The sequence below is a fragment of the Paramisgurnus dabryanus genome, chromosome 3, assembly GCF_030506205.2.
Source record: "Paramisgurnus dabryanus chromosome 3, PD_genome_1.1, whole genome shotgun sequence".
In the NCBI taxonomy this organism is placed as follows: Eukaryota; Metazoa; Chordata; class Actinopteri; order Cypriniformes; family Cobitidae; genus Paramisgurnus; species Paramisgurnus dabryanus.
Genome location: NC_133339.1, coordinates 32,713,351 through 32,733,709, shown reverse-complemented (window position 1 = coordinate 32,733,709; position 20,359 = coordinate 32,713,351). Strand labels below are relative to the sequence as shown.

Sequence of the window (20,359 nt, the reverse complement as noted above, 5' to 3'; positions counted from 1 at the left end):
CTGAAAGTCGAGGTGGAGGGTAGAGCACACAGCCCCGCCCCTCCCCCTGCCTGCAGAAGAGTGTCTGATACCAGGCACTGTTGCACTTTTCAACCACATGGGGGAGCCGTAAGTAAATTTTACATGGAAACTACATAGTGTTGTTTTAATATGTTTATGTTTGGTGATTGACCGGCACATGGGGCCAAAGATTCTTTGTAAGAGTGACAACCCATCCATGTGCCTGAGGGGTAGAATATTTGGTAAGACTTTATTTTACGGTGTCTTTGTTACACATTCTACATGTAATTATTATAGTAATAACAATTAATTATGCATAATGCAACTAACCCTATACCAAACCCTAATCCTAACCCCAACCCTTTAGTAATTACATGTAGTACTAGTTAATGATTATTACTTACTTAAATGTATAATTACACTGTAACAGTGATGCCGTAAAATAAAGTGTGACCGAATATTTGATTCATAAACTCTTTTACATTAGAGCCTAAATATAATGTGATAGAAAATAAAGAAAAAAGAGGGTGAGATCAAGAGGACAGTGACAGGTATTGATACACACTAGCACTTGAAAAATAGCTAAATGAACTCATGACATCTATACGATATCCCATGACATGTCAAGTTTCCTTAAATTTTAGTTATGATCTTTTAGTTCAACATTGAGTAGATATAGGTTTACAGTATTTGTTTTTCCTGCTATGGTACCATCAACTTACCATAATTTACCAAAATATCATTTTTTTGTGTGTTCAACAGAACAAAGAAACACATACAGAACAATATGAGGGTGAGTTAATGACGACAGAATTTTAATTTTTGGGAGAACTATCCCTTGAAGCCTAACTTTTCTCTTACTATTATTTATTTGATTATTGACTACCGTTGGAAAATTTTAGGAACTCATTTACTTTAGGCAACTTTAAAATCATTGATCTTAAGTGTTTTCTTTTTCCAAGCCTTTTGGTTTCTTAGTTCTTGAATCTTCTCTTGGTTGTAAGAACCATTATCTCTATGCACAAATAGCATAAAATCTAATTATAAAGGAGCTAATTAAGGAATTGTTTTTTTTTTCACTAAATTGTGTCACAAAAAGTGACAGCAGAAGTTAATGCAAAAGGTTTATTTGTTTTATGAGATTTAGCACTTGACGTTAGTTATTTGCATACCAATGTCAAGCGGAATAATATAATGGGTGCTGTATGCTTTGATATAATCTATAACATATGTATTTTAAATGAAAGGTGAAAATCTTCCCAACAGCACCCACTAGGTCCCGTCTGCAGCACGATTCCTCTGTGAGATAGTTTACTATCGGACGCTGCTCCAATGCCCTCGATCGAAGCGTCTGTCTCCTCGCAGGACCCGTCCGCTCTACCCACAGTTCCCCGCGCTCAGGCAAGATGGAGGAACGCAGCAGCTGCGGGAGAACAATGTTTAGACTCTGAGGCTTAAAAGAAACGTCGGAGGGGCAAAATACAGAGAGAAAGTGCCGACGGTGGACATGCACTGGTAAGCGAAACGCGGACATGGGCTTTACGTGAAGTTTTAAACGCTGGAGAGGCGCACGCGAGCGGGGTAGACAACAAAGCGCAGCGACGCAATGTAGCATGTAGCCGCTTAGCTTGACGCGAAGCATCAATTGTTCGCTAGAGTTGCATGGGGCTGTTTATTATGGGTAAGCGTTGTCCCTCGCACAACCACACAATTGTACATACTTATTTGTCTTAATTTCTTGTTTTACAGACGTAGCGTGTAAATAATAACATCTTTGTTTTGCACAATGCTTCTAGTTGCTTTGTTTATTTTCTTGTAAATGAGCGCTTACTGTGTTTCACATTCAACGCCAATGTATTTTATTTATTATGTGTTGCTTAGCTTGATAGCTAGCGCCTTAGCGACGATGGCCTTTGTGATTCGACATGAAGTTATTAATATGGATCCCACCATAACGGTCTGGCGTTCCAAACAAAAACTTGAAACCAGCTACTTTCACAGTATAGACCCCGGGGACTCGTACTGCTGAGTCTTTTTTCGCAGATATGCTCAGTGTGACTATGAAATACTCGCTTTGATTTGAGCTACTTGTTAAATAATTGATTTATGTCTGTCTGATTGATGTGCTAGCTCAGTTGGCTAACGTACGCACGCCAGCTATTTACATACCATCTGCGTCGCGTGCCATCTGCGCGCACTCAGAACACAAAGAACCACGCGCTGTTACACGAGATGAAAGACATTTCTACTGGGACAGCGTGTTCCCCAATCATTCACGTTTCTGAGCTTCACAAAATGTGCCCTTTTCGCATGCAAGAAAGTTAATAGACTATGCGTGAGTTGGACATTTTTAACCTCTTCTATTACATTTGGATACGAGTCATGTACCCGTGCATTGTCGTTCTGAAACTGATTCATACTGATGCGGATAGATTTGCCTCGAATCCGAAGAGCTCATTCAGACGTGACATAGATGGCGTGGTTCTGACTAACGCATTACATATGGTTCAGATCCAGTCAACCGGCATTTTAGGGGAAATGAAAGGTATGAATCATCGGATGGCGCATGAATCCGGAGAAGAGAAATTGTCCATCCAGGAAACACATGTACTCTTTCTATACACGCGCAGGCAGAAAGCGACACCAGTCTGCAGTATTCGCCTGCGTCATCTTGAATATCCCTTTAAAATAACACTAACAATATTTTCTGTTAAAGTATGGTGTTTACAGCTTTTCACGCTTCTATAAAATATTTTTAATATACGCTACTGTCGTGTAGATTAGGCCTTGTTGTGTGCTTTGGTGATAGTAAACAATGTGCAGCAGTATGTTTTCAATGGCCTTAGTAGTACAGCATAGCATTCAAATTCATAACAATAATGGTTTATGATAAAAAAACCACACTAGTATGAGACAGGTCTCATACTAAAGGTATCTTACACACTTGTCCAAGTTAAAATGGGAGTTTAGGAGAAATGTCAGCTAGGCCAAGTTCACAGGGCCCAACATCTGTGTTTGTATTTATAACATGTGCTTAATCCTTATCGTTCAAAATAGATTGGGTGTCCAAACACTAAACCAGTTTGTTTAGTGTATATCATATCTTAAAATATTCTGCGTGAATGTGTCTTAATAATTGTTGTTTCTTCAGTCTGAAAATGGAAATGTATCGATATTATTTTCTTGCTGGTCCTGTTTTCTTGTTTGGGCTTGCTTTTTAAGGCAAACAATTTTCAGTTTGTGCTTTATACATTTTTGTTTTGCAGCATTTTTATTTTGAAAATTGCATTAACTAAACAGCTAACTGCACTGCTAGTGGAAGTAAAAAAAAAGTGTATACTAATGTGTGAATTAATGCAGCATGTTCATTTTGGCAGTGTTTCCTTTGATCTATTTCTGTTTTTGGGTTGTAAAAATGACTCAGAATGAGTGTATAGGATGTCATGAAGTATTAAGAATAGGATCTGCACAGATTAGGGGTGGGTGGTATGACAAAAAAAATCTATTTCACAGAATGAGTCTTTTTATTTCACTGTAACTGTATTTCACGTTATTAGTTTGATCAGTTTATAGTGATTTTGGAATATAAAAATTTGGGCAAGTTAGTGTTGAAGCAAAAATGCCCAGAAGATATCAACAGATTAAGTCTTGATAGAATGAATCTTGTTTTTAAATCAGTAATTTGTTTTAAAGACTACTTAAGATATGGTATGCATTGTATTCATGCATACAGTACATTAAAAATAGGCAATGGGTAAAATAAACAGGTATGAATATATACACAAACCTACAGGCAGTATAAACCTGTATATGAGAGATGTATCTCTATATTATAAATATGACAGGTGCTATGGAGTTTTAAAGGGGCATTTCACCCGTAGAAACATTAATCTTTATTGAAAGTGTGTCATATTTGTAGTCGAAATGTAACATACATTTAGAATTTGGTTCCTATTTGACCGAGAAAAGGGGTGTTTGTAGTCTCACCCCCTCAACAAAGACATTGCACCTCCTTCTTTCAATGATGCAAAATGATGATTTTTACATCATTGAAAGAAGGAAGTGCAACACTGAAATCTGTATTTCTCCTGTCTCAGCGGCAACTGAGGAAATTATGCATGACAATTCAAAAACATGACTGGGGTTTCTAACTATACAAAGCTTAATGCAAATGGGTGAAGTGTCCCTTTAAGGAGGTCTTGTTGCTCTTTACTTTTTATTAGACCTTAACTGCTGCATCTCTTTCTCATCTTTCTGGTCAAAGATTTTTGTATGAGCAAACAGCGTGACAAATTTTACGGATATAAATGCGAGTTGGTCTTTGCCAGCTTAAAGTTCTGAAAACTTTACAACTATTAGCACTATGTGCGAGAAGTGCTTTCTTTATTTGCACAAGGAGAAAGAGAGGGACCTGCGGGAGATTCCCCCGATCTTTATTAAGATTAATAGGAATATGAATATTTATGTATTAATGTTTTTCAGTAATGTAGTATTTGAATTTTCTTTTATTTAAAGGTCCCATTCTTCTTTTGTTTTTGAAGCTTTGATTGTGTTTACAGTGCGCAATATAACGTGTTCAAAAACATTTAACGCGTAAAAAACTCTTATTGACGTCATTCAACCGGGAAGCCAGCGGTTCGCTCTAGGCTTTGGAAGGGGAATTCTGTTTAAGAAATATATCACCTGCCAGTGAACTTTGTGCTTGATTATTTTGCAAGTATTATTTATGCTCTAACAGCAACAATTTCAGTTTTGTGCTTAATAAATTTTATTTTGGTTTGCCTTTAATGTGTTTCCTTGTTTTATCTCGATTCGCGACACTTCGCTCATTCTCTCGGTGATCTGCCTTAAATCTAAAGAATTTCTGTGCGTGATCTGCACTTTTTTAATGATTTTGTGGATTTCAGTGACCTCGCAATAGTGCTCTTTCTGTCTTTTTGTTGCGTCTAGTTTCTGACTGACAACCTGTCAAATGGCGCATCAGTTTCGGGTAGACCCAGTGGTTCTGGTAACTGGTAGAACTGACTTAGTTCACAAAGATCCAGGACTTTTGACAACACTATATTTGTGTGTGTGTGTTTGTTATCAAGATGTATACACAATTGTTGAAAATAAACAATTTATTAAAGTTGATGATGGGTTATGAAAGATAACCATTTTGGTTAATCACCCAACCGTCCCAATAGTTACGGTCTGATTTCATTGCTCTCTAAATGGTTAAAAAAGCAGCCTGGCTGATGTATCATTCTGTTGCACAATATCCTAATCAGTATTAATTTAATCTCTGTGACTTATCATCTTTATTTGTGTCTTTATTTTAGGATGAACGAGGTGCCTTCGCATTGAAGTGGACCCCATCTCCCATTCCAGCATTAGCATCGGTGTGATAAACCTCTGAGCATCGGCCCTTCACCATGAGCCTGATCCAGGATAAACTTGGCAATGAGTTCCTCCGCTCCAACGGTGGCATGGATCCAGGCTTTGGTCCGAGCATGCTCATGTTCAGCCACCTGCCCCCTGTTACTAGCTTCACCCGTCTGGCTAGTCAAACGGTTATGGCTGACCTGCAGCCCCATGAGATGATCTTGAAAAAGGAGAGGGACTCGCCGGAATGTGGAGGAGGGCTGAGTGCTGGAGGCTTGGGTGGTGGAGGTGGCATTGGGGGCATGATGGGAGGTGTGGGCGATTATGTTCATACCATGGGCATTAAACAGGAGAAGGTTTCTGAACACGACTACAGATTGCCCCTCTACCCGGGTGGCGGGGCCGGGGTACGGAGTGGAGGAGAGTTGCTGGAGTTGTCGCTGGGTAACAATCAGAACCTGGTGGTACACGACCTCAGTCTGGGAAACGTAAGTGTCTGTCTATAGAAATACCATCAAAATTACTTTGTTTAAATATGATGCAAGTTATTCCAGGTAGTTTTATATGGCAAATCTGCTGTATAGAAAAAGGTATTCCTTGGTGAATAGCAATACATTTATGCTGCAATTTATAATTTTTGCTTCTCTATCACCATCTCTGTTTGAAACACAAAATTTTAGTTATTTGTGGAGTAGTTTTCTGTATGTACGTTGTTTTGCCCCGCTACTCTGCACGATTGAATCTGATGTCTGTGATCACCAAATCAAAGTGGATCTGTCGTTATACATCCACAACATGACAGTTAGAAGTACATCCTAAAAGATGTGAAAAATGTCATCTGAACAAGTAATATATCTGCCTTATTTGTTCTGAATAAAAGAAAACGTAAATGTTTGAATATACATCAGATTGCTTATGTCTTGCTTGTTCAGAAGAAAAAGCCGTTTCTGTGCCAGTATTTAATCGCTTCAGATGTGATAAAAGCAATGCTGGTACTTAAAACTTAACAGATTAGATGCCATCTAGATGACAAGTTTAAAGAGCACCTATCGTCCAATTCACGATTTTACATTTCCTTTGGCGTGTAAGTGTGCATTATTACATGTTAACGATATGCAAAATGGGTACACACTGTAAAACCTAAAAGTTAACTTAACTCAAACCATTTAAGTACACTGGTTGCATTAGTTTTAAAACACATACATTTGAGTACTGTGAACTTAAACAAATTGAGTCATATGCAGTTATGCACTTATATTTAAGTTCACACTACTTAAATTAATGTGTTTTAAAACTTATATGGTCTAATACAACCGGTTTACTTAAATGGTTTGAGTTAACTTAACTGTTAGGTTTTACAGTGCATACCCCAAAGTAAACGATGGCGCGAGTTATCCTCTCCAACGTAAATCTCTTTTCTTGGACTACAACAAACACACGTCAGGTTTACTTCCTGAGATTGGCGATTGCCGACATTATCATGATTCCTCAGCATTGCATTGTGAGCGAATCTTTCAAACATGGTAAGGAGCCTCTTATTTCCGGCTGATGTCAGAGGTATCCAGGCCAATCACAACGTACAGATAAGCTGGCCAATTAGAGACACAACGCTTTTCAGATCGTTGAGTTTGGAAGACAGGATTTCTGGAGTTACAAAAATGTATGGTATGTGGAAAATAATGTGTTTTTAACCATAAACCACGTAAACACATTGTATTATACCAAATACACTAACGTTGTTTTATAGCAATGAAATAGATGCTCTTTAAATTGCAAGCAACTATTGAACATATGTAACAGTAGCTGTTTTTTAATTCTTCCTGTGTACAAGTGTGACGTAATCTCGCAATAAGTTCGAAAGTTATATTTCCTGTGAAATCCGACCTGACCAGTCAAATTATAAATCATTTTTATAAGCTAACTGTGGTAAAGAGACTTTTTAAGCACTGATTTCAAAAAAATGTACTCTAATATGTAACAACTAATAAAATTATGGTTTGTAGCCTCCAATAAGTCAGGAAGTAATATTGATAATAGAGCATCTTTCATAATTGTTCCCTAGAAAAGAATATCACCAAAATCTTTAGAACTGAAGGAAACCTTTTTAATTTTTTCCATGTAATTCATTTGTTTTCCTGTTGGGCTGTTAATGGTTACTTTGCTTGTGATGTTTCACATATGGGCATCTCACATTGAATGATTTAACTCAAGATATTCATTATATTTGGGAGTGTTGCATATGTGCAGTTTTTCCTTGTTTATGTTTTGCTGTTTTTTTTCTAGTAAAACTCTGGACTCTTAAGTTGAGACAGATTTCCATTTAATGTCTGGGTTCAAATCATGAAGCCTAATCCCAAGCCAAGCAAAATGTAAAATCTATAGTAACTTATACCGTAGGGTATAAACCATCCTTCCTGTTAGTGATGTCATCTAGTTTCCATGTGGAAGTACGTGTGGGATTTGACAAGGTCAAATACATCAAGAACAAAGAAATGTGTACACGCACACACACATATGGGAAACAGAGCCTTGACTCTCATGCCGTGTTAATAAAGCCTTTTCTAAGATTATAAGAGCAGAAAGTTAATGATTATCGTTTTAACCATTATAAAGATTGATCATTACATCTGCACCGGTTGCCGAACCCAGCCGAAAAATTGAGCATCTGTTTCTCTTTCTGTGCAGGAGCCAAAGGCAACCATGTCATTTTTCATGATTTGATTAAACAAAATCATGATTCATGCTAATTCGCAGTTATTGCTAACAGTGTATGGAGAAATAACACACTTTTTTGTTCTGTCATTTGTATAATGCATGGTTGTTTTAGTTTTCTATTTATTTCTCACAGTCTTTTATTGGAGAAATTGTTAAATGGGTCATTTAAAAAAAACCTAGGCTAGAGAAGGATTTTTTTTTTTGGCTAGTCAGAGTCACAAAAAAATCTCTTAGTCTGTTTTTTTTCTCTTTATTCTTTTGTCACAAATACACAATTGCATACTAACAAAAATCAGTGTGATATGAGAAATATATAATATTTAAATTTTCATTCACTGTGTATTTTCAAGCGTTCTTGTTTTTGTTGACATTTTTAAATGTGCAGCTGTTCAATAATCCGTGTGGTATTTTTCATAGATGCTCAGCAAAATTAAGAAAGTGACATTTACTCTCAAGGGATAGATATTAAGACTCGTAATAAGAGATTTATACCACCCAGCCTTCTGCCACATACACACGGGGGGATACTTTTAATATTCAAACAAGACTCTCATCTACTCTTTGTATTATAGAGTACTGCTTGATGTCTGCATTTGTGGCCATTTTAAAAGAATCAGTCTAGACTGATCATTGTTTAGTAAGACTCTAAATACACAGTGTCATTCACTCACACAGTTTTCAGTTTCAACATGCAATGCTTATATTACTTAACATTTTATTGCGTGACTGAATGGAATTTTTTGGGGGGGGAGATTTTGCCCACATTCAATCCCGTCTTTGTTGTCCTTCCAGCTGTCAGGGCGGTTGGTAAAGGAGTCCTCAGGGAGGAAAGGTCGAAGGTCAAATGGTGAGGGCCAGGAGGGCAAGATTCGAAGGAAACGAGGAGAGTCGAAGGTGCGAACATGCACGTCATTTACATACAGCTGTGTGGTATTTGTTGCCATGTTTATTGTTGATTCAGCTTGTTAATACTCTTATTCTTAATCTTATTCTGCATATGAAAACTGACTGTTAATATTATTTAATGCCAAATGTTGTTTTGTCTATAGTCTCTGATGCTGGATCCAGATGGATGCAGCTTGTCTCCAAACACCAAACCGCACATCTGTGAGCACTGCAGTGCAGCGTTCCGCAGTTCCTATCATTTACGCAGACATGTGCTTATACACACAGGTTAGTGCACACTAGAGGCATAGCATAGGTTAGTATGCAAACTGCACTATAGACATGTGTATCACAAATTGACTTTAAAGGAATAGTTCCTTTTAAGGTTAAATAACTGTCCCTTTAATTTAACTCTTTCCCTACCATTGACGAGTTAACTCGTCAATTAAAAGAAAACGCTTCCCAGCCTTTGACGAGTTTTTTCGGCAATCCATATTTCCGATAATATCTACCAGGTGGCGATCTTACCCAACTTATAAAACCCAGAAGTATCCCCTTAGGGCAAACAGTTCAAACTCCCTGTATTTTTTGAGGATATCTCTGAATCTGATCTCTATCAAAAGTCCTTCACAAAAACTCAATTATCTCAGCCTTTTGCTAAAAAATTGTTGTTTTGAAGAAACCTACCCATATTTGAGAGGTGATAAAAAGAGAACAAATGAAGGTAGGTATATATTTAAAGAAGAAAATTTTCTGGAAGGCATTAAACTTCTGTGACAATCAAAAAATGCTGGCGCTGGCTGGCAACTTTTTAAAAACGCTGGTGGGGAACCTGTAGTATTTTCTTAATCAGATGCAAAATACCTTGTGCACATGCGCAGAAGAATAAGAAGTTCATGTCTTATATTTAACTCAATTAACTTAATTTTTTTTTTTTTTACGCATCACATGATTCACATAGGAAGGGCAATGGTAACATTCATTATTAAGGTAATGGGGTCACTTACTGTACACTCTGCAGCGTTCATGTGTACTTTCATAACATTACATAAAGCAATAAAATAGCATTGTGCCTTTTCATTTCATTTTCATTACCTATATCTGAAAATGTCTTAAAAACAACTTTCTCCAACTCAACTTTGACATTTATCCAGAGAAAATCGTGAACTCCATGATAAATGCTGTGCACTGCGTTTTTGCGTTTCCGCTAGTTTATTATTTTTATTTAAAGGTTAAAGATGAAAGGATTTTGTTTATGAGTTAATGGTATTTGGGCAATAAATAGTCATTGGGGTGCTTTTGGGCTAGTTTTGAATAGGGCTGTAGCGATTTATTGTGCAAATGCTCAATGAATGAATTCGAATGAATTATGGTGAAATGCCCCCACATCCAAAAGCCAAAGGGCGCTCACGTGCATAAACTCCAAAAGTTCCACCACAGAAGAAGTAGCATTAAAATTACATAGATTTTAGAGAGGTCTTTTTAAAGGGACACACGATATATTGTTACAGTCCTAGTTTTGAATGTAAATTGGACTGGTTTTGATGAGTGAATCTGGCAACGCTGGCTGTGCGGTTACACAGGCGTTTGGTTCGCATTATATAGAATGTAAAGACACATTTTAATCAGATTGCAATGTTTAGAGTACATGTAGGGCTGTCACAATGATTAAATAATCGTCTTATCGTGATTGTTTAACCTCACGGCGATGATTTCAGATCACCTGAATGATTGCATTTCTCTCTAAAAAACACAAGGGGGAGCTGCAGCGCCTGTATAAACGAGACCGTATCTAATGGCGCTCCTTGACTGACAATGTAACGCGATACATTGCAAAGCCATTTAATACAATGGCAAAAACGCATTTGAAACATACATTTCCAAAACAGCGATTCTAAATTTAGGATTTAGGGATTTGTTTTTCAGTTTTTGAAAAGAGATATTCATTAAATAATTACTTTTAAATATGTGTTATGTGTATTAATATTTACAACCAGGTAAACCTTGCAAAATATTTAATTTAAATAATCACAACAATGTGTGAAAATTATTTCATAAACAAACAAAAAATCTATGAGAATTAACCGTCAAAGCCCCAAAACAGGCAATTAATCGTCATAACCGTCACAATTTATTAAACAATTAACCGTAAGCCAAATTTCATAATCGTGACAGCCCTAAGTACATGTGAACTTAACTGTCGTAACCTGCAATAAAATTCAGGCGGATTGACAAAATTTTGTGCATGTAAACCCATTGTTGGATTTAGCATTTCTGGCTTTTACTTCTGAATAACCGTCAATAGCAGGGTTTCAGTCACGTGATTTTGATGACGTGCGAGGGCGGGACTTATGGCAGATGGAGGGCAGGAAGTAAAAATCTGAATACGTCTATGGAGGGAACCGTTGCAGAGAGTCCGTATTGTACAGATTTAGATCCAGTTTCAAGACATAGATACAAGGAGTTTATTAACATATGTTAGACGTGACCCTTACCTCATGAAGATGAGTGAGTTTTCGGTAGAACTGAAAGATTTACCGACAGTCAAGGCGGTTGACATCACCGACTATCTGGTCCTTCAGACATCGTATCGATGGGGATAATGTCACGCTGGACCAAAGTCTTGACTACTACTGTAATGAAATTTTTGTTGAAAGGATATAAACCCCTTTCCCTTTTTCTCGGTTAGACCAGTGGTTCTCAAACTTTTTTGGCTTAAGTACCCCTTTTTATGATTTTTTCAAGCCGAGTACCCCTTAACCAGACAACAACATTTAGCTTTAAAATACAGTGAAATGAGAGCGATGCCCTTTTATCAGATTTGCACACATGCAATTAAACATACATTTAAACAAATATGGCAAAAATATATATTTAAATAGATTGACATTCATATTCAATTGAAAATAAACCTTTGAATTATCGATTTTGTGTGGATTACAGCTGCTTTCTCAAGGTTATTATGGAAGCTTTAATATGGAATAACTCAAACATATTTACAACACTGACAGATGTCACTTACTTGAATATATATATATACGCACAGCAACACCACAAAAGAACGTAAACTTTAAGTATGAAATGATAACAGGAGCAGGCTCCGTGTATCTCCATTGCTGAAGCTGCTGAACTGAAACCTTAGCGCATGCGCCAGACAAGATCAACAGGTTGAACTCGCACATGCATTTTGTACAATGTGCTTTAAATTTATGATTTTTTTCAATGCATCTTTATGAAGCACTAATGTCATATAAAAATACTATCATCATCATTTACTGATTTTATTGATTTATTCCTAAATGTCAGTTTCCACTTTCTCTCGTACCCCCTGCAGTACCCCAAAGTACCCCTAGGGGTACGCGTACCCCCATTTGAGAACCACTGGGTTAGACCGATTGAAACCGCCGTAAATTACACAAAACATAGGCATTTTAACATACGGCAGATCCAGCTACTTCACTTCCTGCCCTCCATCTGAGTTTCGCGCTTTCGCGAAGCAGCAACGTGACGTCACGTGAAACCAACCTATACAGACAGGATATACCTGTATATGAGAGACGAAGCTCTAGATATAGATATTATAAATATGAAAGGTGCTAAGACCATAGAGTCTGTTTTAAGGTCTTGACACCCTTTACTTTCTATTAGACCTTTACTTTTGCGTCTCTTTCTCATCTTTTTTTAATCAAAGATGTTGTTTGTTCTATAAGCAAATGGCGTGCCATCGCTCCAGCAGCGCACGTGTCACTGATATAAATGCGAGTTTTGTCTCAGCTTGTTTAAAGTTCAGAAAACTTTACAACTGTTAGCATTGTGTCAGCTCCTTGCCACACCCCCCAAAAAGACTTTGCTTTTCCAAGATTATATTTAGAGAAAAATGGGAACAACTTCTGACTTTAAACCCCAAAAAGTGCATTCACCCTTTACAGAGGTAATCCTCACGGCTCCAGTGGGTTATTGGGGGTGCGTGATTTTTGAAAAAACACTTTGTAAAAGGGAGTCAGGCGGAGAACCAAAACACACTTGTAGCCAATCAGCAGTAAGGGGCGTGTCTACTAACCGACATCGTTTGCTGTGTTGCGTGTGTGGGGCAGGTCTATCAAAAGAAGGTCCAGATTCTATTGGGGTAGGGGCGTGTTTTGTTTAGGTGATTTCAAATATAAACATTGGCTTTCAAAGATCACGCACCCCACCTTTAATAAAGGTCTTTTGCGGGTAATCAGTACAATATTGTAAGAAAAAGTCCATATTTTAAACTTTATAAATTATAATATCAGCTTCTGGTAACGACTTCATCTTAGACTTACAATTCACGAGAGTCACTGCACAACATACCCATGACAATGAATACTCACTACGCTAAAACTCACGTGAATGACGTGAGTCCAAGATGGCGCCATTACTGGAAGCTAGTTTTTATAGTCTATAAAGTTTAAAATCTGGATATTTTTCGTACAAAATTAACTCATAGTTTGTTTTTAAAAAATCACGCACTCTGCCTTTAACCCACTGGAGCCATGTGGATTACCTCTGTAAAGAGTTAATGCACTTTTTTGGGTTTAAAGTCAGAAGTTGTTCCCTGATCCCTGTTTTCTTACCATTAATAAGCTTTGAAGAGCAAAGACTCTTACTACAATAACTCCAAATGTGTTTGTCTGAAATATGGTGAACATATGTATATCAGATTGCGGGGTATGGGGTAATTTTGATATTTTATATTTCTTAAAGGGCAACAGTCTACCAAATAACTAACTAAATAAATTATTAAATTTAACAGCTTAAATGTTCACACAGGAAGGAAGCTTCTGCAGCATCTCAAGATGATAAATCCTCTTATTAAGCATAGAGTTTAGTAGCATCTCAATAGACAAACCATTACTTATATTTTATTTGAACTTCTTTGAATGTTATCTGATATATACTTGGATTTTAGCAGTGTTTTGAAAGGAAAAACTATTAATTTAAGTAGTAATAATTTAAACATTTGTACAAACATAACATTACAAATGTTTCTGCCAAATACTTTGTGGTGTGTTGATGGACTGTCAATGTCTTTTACAGGTGAGAGGCCTTTCCGCTGCACTCAGTGTAACATGAGTTTCATTCAGAAATACCTCCTACAAAGACACGAAAAGATTCACAGTGGTAAGTTCCTCAAGTTCATGCCAACTTCATCTTTCATTTCCTCATTTCTGTCCTGTTAGTTTGCGAGTGGTCGATACTTTTTTGACCGCTTCTGTTTTTAATGTAATTTTTGGTAGAGTAGTTATTATTTTTATGTTCCTATTATTCTGCTTATTGTTTTCTCTGGTACCAGGAGAGAAGCCATTCAGCTGTGATCAGTGCAACATGCGTTTCATTCAGAAGTATCACATGGAAAGACACAAGAGAACCCATAGCGGAGAAAAGCCATACAAGTGTGATACCTGCCAACAGGTCGGTTTTGTGCAGTAATCGAAGATGTCCTTAAGTTTTTAAGCGGTCCATTTACTCATATTTTTCTTCCATTAGTATTTTTCCAGAACGGACCGGTTGCTGAAGCACAAACGGACGTGTGGAGATGCCACAAAAAAGGGTGTGGATGGGGCAGAGCACGAGTTGGGCGAAGGGGAACATGGCAGCTATGGAATCACTCAGGGAAATGTGGCCACGCCAGGACGCAAACGAGGCAAGTCGAAAAATGCCGGCGAGGGGAGTGAACGCAAGCGTAAGAAGTCCACTGGTACAACGCAAAATCACGAGGCAGAGGCTTATGGCCTTCATGACTTCAACTCGGGCAGGAACAATGGGGTTACAACAACATCTTCAGCCCAGGCAGGCCACGGGGAACACGGACGGGCTCCCAAGATGGCCTTTAAGAAGGGTAACAAAAAGTCTTTGGAGAAAAATACTAACCCTTTAGATCAGTCCAAGTCAGGAAGCATGGAGCTACCTGGGGGAGGAGGGTTGGACACCCTTGGGCTTTTACCAGGGCCTGGGGCCAAAGTGGGCCCTAACAGTAGCAATTATGATGATGCCATGCAGTTTCTGAAGAAGAGACGTTACCTCAATATAGCAAACAGTGGGGGTTCTGGGGCTTCAGACTACGATGTAGGCGTCAGTCATCTGCAGTCGCAGCCGACGGTCATTCAGGGTGTCGTTTCTGGGGTTCTGGATGCCGATGCCTCACTGGTACTCTTGGACTCCTCCTCTCTTGCAGATATCAAACAGGATAAGTCTGGAATCCCCGATGAGGTCCTGCAGAGTTTGTTGGACCATTACGCTACCAAGCCTGACGTGCACTTCGACATCACAGATCCTCATCACGTTGAGCTCCAGACAGTTGCAGCAGATACCCCAGACCATCTGGGACCTGATGACGCCCCCTCAAGTCCCAACAGTGGAGACAAATCCACGATGATGCACGAGTACTCGCGTTTTCTCTTACAGGCACTCGAGCGGACCAGTCACACCATGGGCTTCCCGCTGGGCCTAAGTTCTGGTTCTGCTGCTAATACCACAGGACCGTTTTCTGGGCCTAGCCCTCTTCTCTCAGACAAGCATGTGTATACTTCTTCACCGCTGGAGTACCCATTCTCACATCCCATTTCCTCCTCACCTTCCCTCTCTGTGCCAAAGTCCCACTTTGGTCTGTTAGAAGGCTCGTCATCTCCGCAGGGCTTCCACATCAGCAGCCTGGATCAGTCCGGGCACACGCAACAGCAGCTCACACCTTCCCAGGAGCTCACGGAACAGATGGACAAACAGCACACGTCCCCTCCGCCGCCTCCACATACCCCCAATGCCAACACCTACCAAATCGCACCTCAACCTCCAGACATGGGAAGTCAGAAGGAACCTCAAGGGCCGAAAACCGGAGCGACTGCCACAACTGGAGGATTCTCCCTGGGATCGTCCCAGGATCTGACAACCCTGGACCCAGCCAAGGCTTCTTATCAGATTGAAAACTTTGCCCAGGCTTTTGGGGCGCAGTTTAAAGGGGGGCGAGTTTCTCTGGCCTTCAGCAGTGACTCAAGGGGCGATGTAAATCACAGCATACAGACACAGGTCAACGAATTCTCAGGGTATAGCGGTCTTTTGGCTGATGCCAGCGACGCAGTCAGCACTGGCTCCAAAACCCCAACAAGCCAAAGCTACAGGTGAATGGGCTCACATGCCCCTAGATGCTCAGATGGAGGTTCCCTATTTTATTTTTTTGTTATGCTGTCTTTATTTTGTATTATTGTTAATGTTATTATTATTATTATTGTTATTATTATTATTATTGTCATTTAGTTCTGCTATTTTATTTGCAAGTGTTTTCTCACTGCCATTATGTTAATATGAAATCCCATCTCCTTTGGCCTTTTCTGATATTTTTCTTCTTCTCACCTTCTTTTGAAAATGAAATGCAGTGCGTCGGTTCATTTTTAGTAGACTTTTAGGTCTGTTCTGTTAATCAGTAGAGGGGAAAACGCTTTTAAAGCATAAGTACAGTATCAAAGGTCCTGTTCTGTTTACTTCTTTCCAGTAGACATTAACATTTTAGAAACTGACTTCACAAGTTTGTAAAGACAACTATAAAATAGCTATTGCAGGGAGTCTCCCAGAACTGAATTTGTCTGTTACAATGATTAAAGTATTACTCAGGAAAATATGTAGAGTGCAAATCTATCAGAAAAGGTTGCACGGATTCATTGAAGTGGCTAAAACAAAGAAGCATTTGTTTTTCTGGAAATATTTTTTTTTATTCTTCTGAACGAGTGCAACACGAAGTGAAAACAAAACTGCTGCCTGCTAAATTACACTGACACCACTTTCCACTTAGCTATATAGAGATTATGGTACTTTTATGTCGATGTGAAATGCTCACATGATATTTCAGTGAAGGCCATTTAAATATATATATAAATATATATATATATTTATAAGAATATCTGTATGTAAAAAACAAAACATATTCTTTTTTTAATACTGGCAGGTGAATTGGAGGGGGGATAAAGGGATTGAGATGTCTGACCCAACATATCTTTATTTGTCCTTAGGGTTGTGAGGCCAAGGGCTATACACTAGATGGCGCTGCATGCAAGTTTGTAAGTGCCGATTGGCACAGGTCAGATCAAGGATATCTTCTGTGTCTGTGTGCTTTTCCCATCCCTCTCTTTCTCAATCCACTTCTTTTTTCCTCGAATCCCGTCTAGCACTTTTTCACACCCAATTATTTTTAATGGTGAATTAAATTACCAAGGCTGATTGCACAGAATGTGTACTGTGTAACTGAGATGCTGTTTTTAAAGGGTCAATTTGGTCAATTGGGAGGTGGCAGAAAAGGGGTAGGATTAATTTAGTAAGCGTAGAATATATTAAAAGCCATTATGTATGTAATTACCATGAAAAACCTTAGTGTGCTGGAAATAAGGGTGGGCTTTGGGGTGGGAGTGTGTGGTATCTTTTTATATTTAATTCCAATTTTCTCATGTATGTATGTATGTAAGACTTATAAAAGGGGAGTTCACTGGGATGGACCGGAGTGTTTTCTTTTATCCACCGTTTATACTTTTTGGGTTGAAAAATGTGCTACGTGTTAAAATGGCCCCTAGTGTACTGATTGCTGTATTTTAAAAAAGCCTTTCACCACAGATGACTCTCGCTCTTAGGGGGCGTGCACACCAAAGCTTTTACACACAGTTGATAACGCCAGGCGGACGCCGACTGCCAGCTTTATTCAGCTGAGCGCTTTGGTTGCTGTGATACTTCTGCTCTGTTTTTCAGTCATTGTACGATGCGCCGGATGGTTGTTGTGATGTTTATCCCGACCCTCCTCTACTGTGATTGGACGGCCGTGTTGACAAGCAGAGCATTTCAACCAAATTTGAAAAAACGCTGCGCTTCCATTGGAAACAATTGAAAACATCCGCCGGCGTAAAAGCTTTGATGTGCACGGCCCCTTAGGCTTAGTTTACACTGCAGGTCTTAATGCTCTTTTTTTTGCGCTGTTGTTCACATTATTTAAATGCGACTGCCATCAGTTTTGTGTCAACCGCATACTGTCCTAAAGTGACAGGCATGCGCAAAAAAGACGTGACTTTAGATGCATCGCGCCGTGTTTGCGGAAAGACTGAAGTTGCTTTGCAATACATCAGATATATATCCAATTTACGACCACATATGAAGGTGGCCTGGATCTGATAATAAAAAATCAGATTTTGTGCCGTTTCATACGAAAATCAGATATGGGCCACATTTGGGCAAAAAAGTTGCATTTGGGCCACTTTTGGCTGCAGTGTAACGTAGCCTTAGCCATTTAAATAGTATAGGTCCTAATGTCTGATCAGTCCACGAGGAATTCGGCCAACTTGTTGCTTTGTGCATGCATGGCAAAGTATTACTTTGAACTACATTTTATTTTGTATTGTACAAGTATTATTGTCATTTATGTTTCAATAACCGCGTTGTCTTCCATCAGCGCTGTTGGCCGCTGTCACACTGATCTTGAATTACTGTCATCTAATGTTCTGTTGCATCTGTTATTCAATGTACCTCTCTTTAAAACCCACCATAGATGCTTTGAAGGACAGAACCGCATGCAAAGTGCATCTAATAGGGAACAAAAACTGACCACTAGGACTTTGAGCTCTCTGCAAAGTAAACGTCGAAATGCTGGGGTACTCCATTCACAATGGAAAACTGTTGATGAGTCTGATAACTTGATATGAAATCATGACAGCTGATGTCTTTTATACCTCATATCAATGCTGAAAGCAGGGATATCATATGTGAACTTTATGTAGCATGGCTGATGTGGTCCCAGGTCTGTTGTGATTTACAAATGTTCAGTCTCCACAAACTCGAGGCAACGTTTATTCAACATATACATGCGCGCTGGCTGTGAATTCACTTTTTAAATGAATAATAAGGCCAATTATTCAATTGTAGTGCTCCGTTTAAGTGCAGAAGTTTTTTTTAGGATGTGATCAACTGGAAAATGTTTACTGGTGAAGGCTTAGTGAAGTGCAGATGCCTCAGACACACTGTTTGAATGATATCCTGTTTGGCTTGAATAACCCTAGCCATCATTCTGTCAACGATAGCCACAATAATGTCCTCTGAATATTTTATTTTTGCTTCTTGCTGTATATTCCTGAAAGTATTTATTTTGTTTACATACAGTAAATAACACTAAAAGTTTTCCCCTTGATTTTTGCATGAATTTTTTTTATACTGTTTCCTTTTGCCCCCTTTTGTGTCACCATGCCAAATTTGTAGCTAATGGTCTTTCTGTTCTCTTTCCTGTCTCTCTTATTGCAGATTCTTGTGATCTGATTCACAGGGCTATACTTGTCTGTTTTGACTTTATTATTGATTAGGAAAACCAATAAAAGGCTGATATCAGTGTGCTTACAAGTTTGGATTTATTACACAATGTAACATTTCTATTGTGAGGTCACACATGTAGAGATTTTTACGTGCTTTGTCATGTTTGATTAACACGCCTTTCATTGCACCACAGATAGCACAGAGAACAAGTGGCCATATTAAAGGTTTTGAATGCAAAGGTTGAGTCTGGTTCAGGTAGGGTTTAACCTTATGCAGAGTTGTTGAGATAACCATCTTGCTGTTCATGCCGTAGCGACCATAAATAAAGACACTTATACCAAGGTTAAACCCAGCTATTAGCACGCTATAATTATCATGATTGATAAGTGATTGTTAAATACTGGAAAGTGGCTTACGTTTAAGCAATGTGATGGAGCAATAGATGCTATTAATATTGTTCGTTTTTACAATCTCATGACTTGCAACACCGTGAAATAAGTTCTGTATCAGGGTAGAGCAAAGTTTCTGTGTGACGTCATACATCTGTTATCGCACAATTATTTCCAGCCAACAATTTACACTCTAAAAATGCTGGGTTATTTTTAACCCATCGTTGGTGCAAAAACCCCCCAAAAAATCATATTTGACCCAACAATAGGTTAAAACAACCAAGCATGAGTTATGTTTTTTTAACATAAGTGAGGGACACATCTTTTATATTTTTTATGAATGTAAGGCTTTGAATAGTAAATAGGACCACACGCAAAAATACTGGGTTACTTTTCAATCCAGTATATTGGATCAAAAAGAGACTAAACTGCTGGATTAAATTTATCCAGAAATGTTTATATTTAACCCAATACGATTTGATCATAATAAACGCAGCATTTCACATTTTCTCGCTCCATTGTTCAATTCCTCGGGTGGATTAACTTTATCATGACATTGATAAACAGACTTGCTTATTTATTATTACTTTAACAACATCAAATATAACCTTTTATAACATAACCTTGTCTGTTATTGTTTTTAATCGCTAGAGTATATCTGTTTATATGTGCCTGTTGGGGCACATACGGCTGCCGTCTGTATATAAATA

The 20,359-nt window shown here is 38.4% G+C and overlaps 1 protein-coding gene across 2 annotated transcripts; it reads left to right on the top strand.

Moving 5' to 3' along the window:
• The first annotated feature begins 1,314 nt into the window (after positions 1-1,314).
• Positions 1,315-19,335, top strand: znf281a (zinc finger protein 281a). Of its 2 annotated transcripts, none has more exons than XM_065255486.2 (7): positions 1,315-1,515; positions 5,322-5,852; positions 8,872-8,973; positions 9,129-9,252; positions 14,026-14,109; positions 14,282-14,400; positions 14,476-19,335. In XM_065255486.2, the coding sequence occupies exons 2-7, from the start codon at positions 5,415-5,417 to the stop codon at positions 16,105-16,107; spliced, it is 2,499 nt and encodes an 832-aa protein (XP_065111558.2). In that variant the 5' UTR covers positions 1,315-1,515; positions 5,322-5,414; the 3' UTR covers positions 16,108-19,335. The 2 variants fall into 2 exon arrangements, with proteins under 2 accessions (XP_065111558.2, XP_065111563.2); XM_065255491.2 differs by lacking the exon at positions 1,315-1,515 and adding an exon at positions 1,983-2,335.
• Positions 19,336-20,359: the final 1,024 nt, after the last annotated feature.

Coding starts and splice junctions, on each gene's coding strand:
- znf281a (XM_065255486.2), top strand. CDS start 5,415: ATGAGCCTGATCCAGGATAAACTTGGCAATGAGTTCCTCCGCTCCAAC. Junction 9,253..14,025: donor ACATGTGCTTATACACACAG/GTTAGTGCACAC, acceptor TGTCTTTTACAG/GTGAGAGGCCTTTCCGCTGC. Junction 14,110..14,281: donor ACACGAAAAGATTCACAGTG/GTAAGTTCCTCA, acceptor CTCTGGTACCAG/GAGAGAAGCCATTCAGCTGT.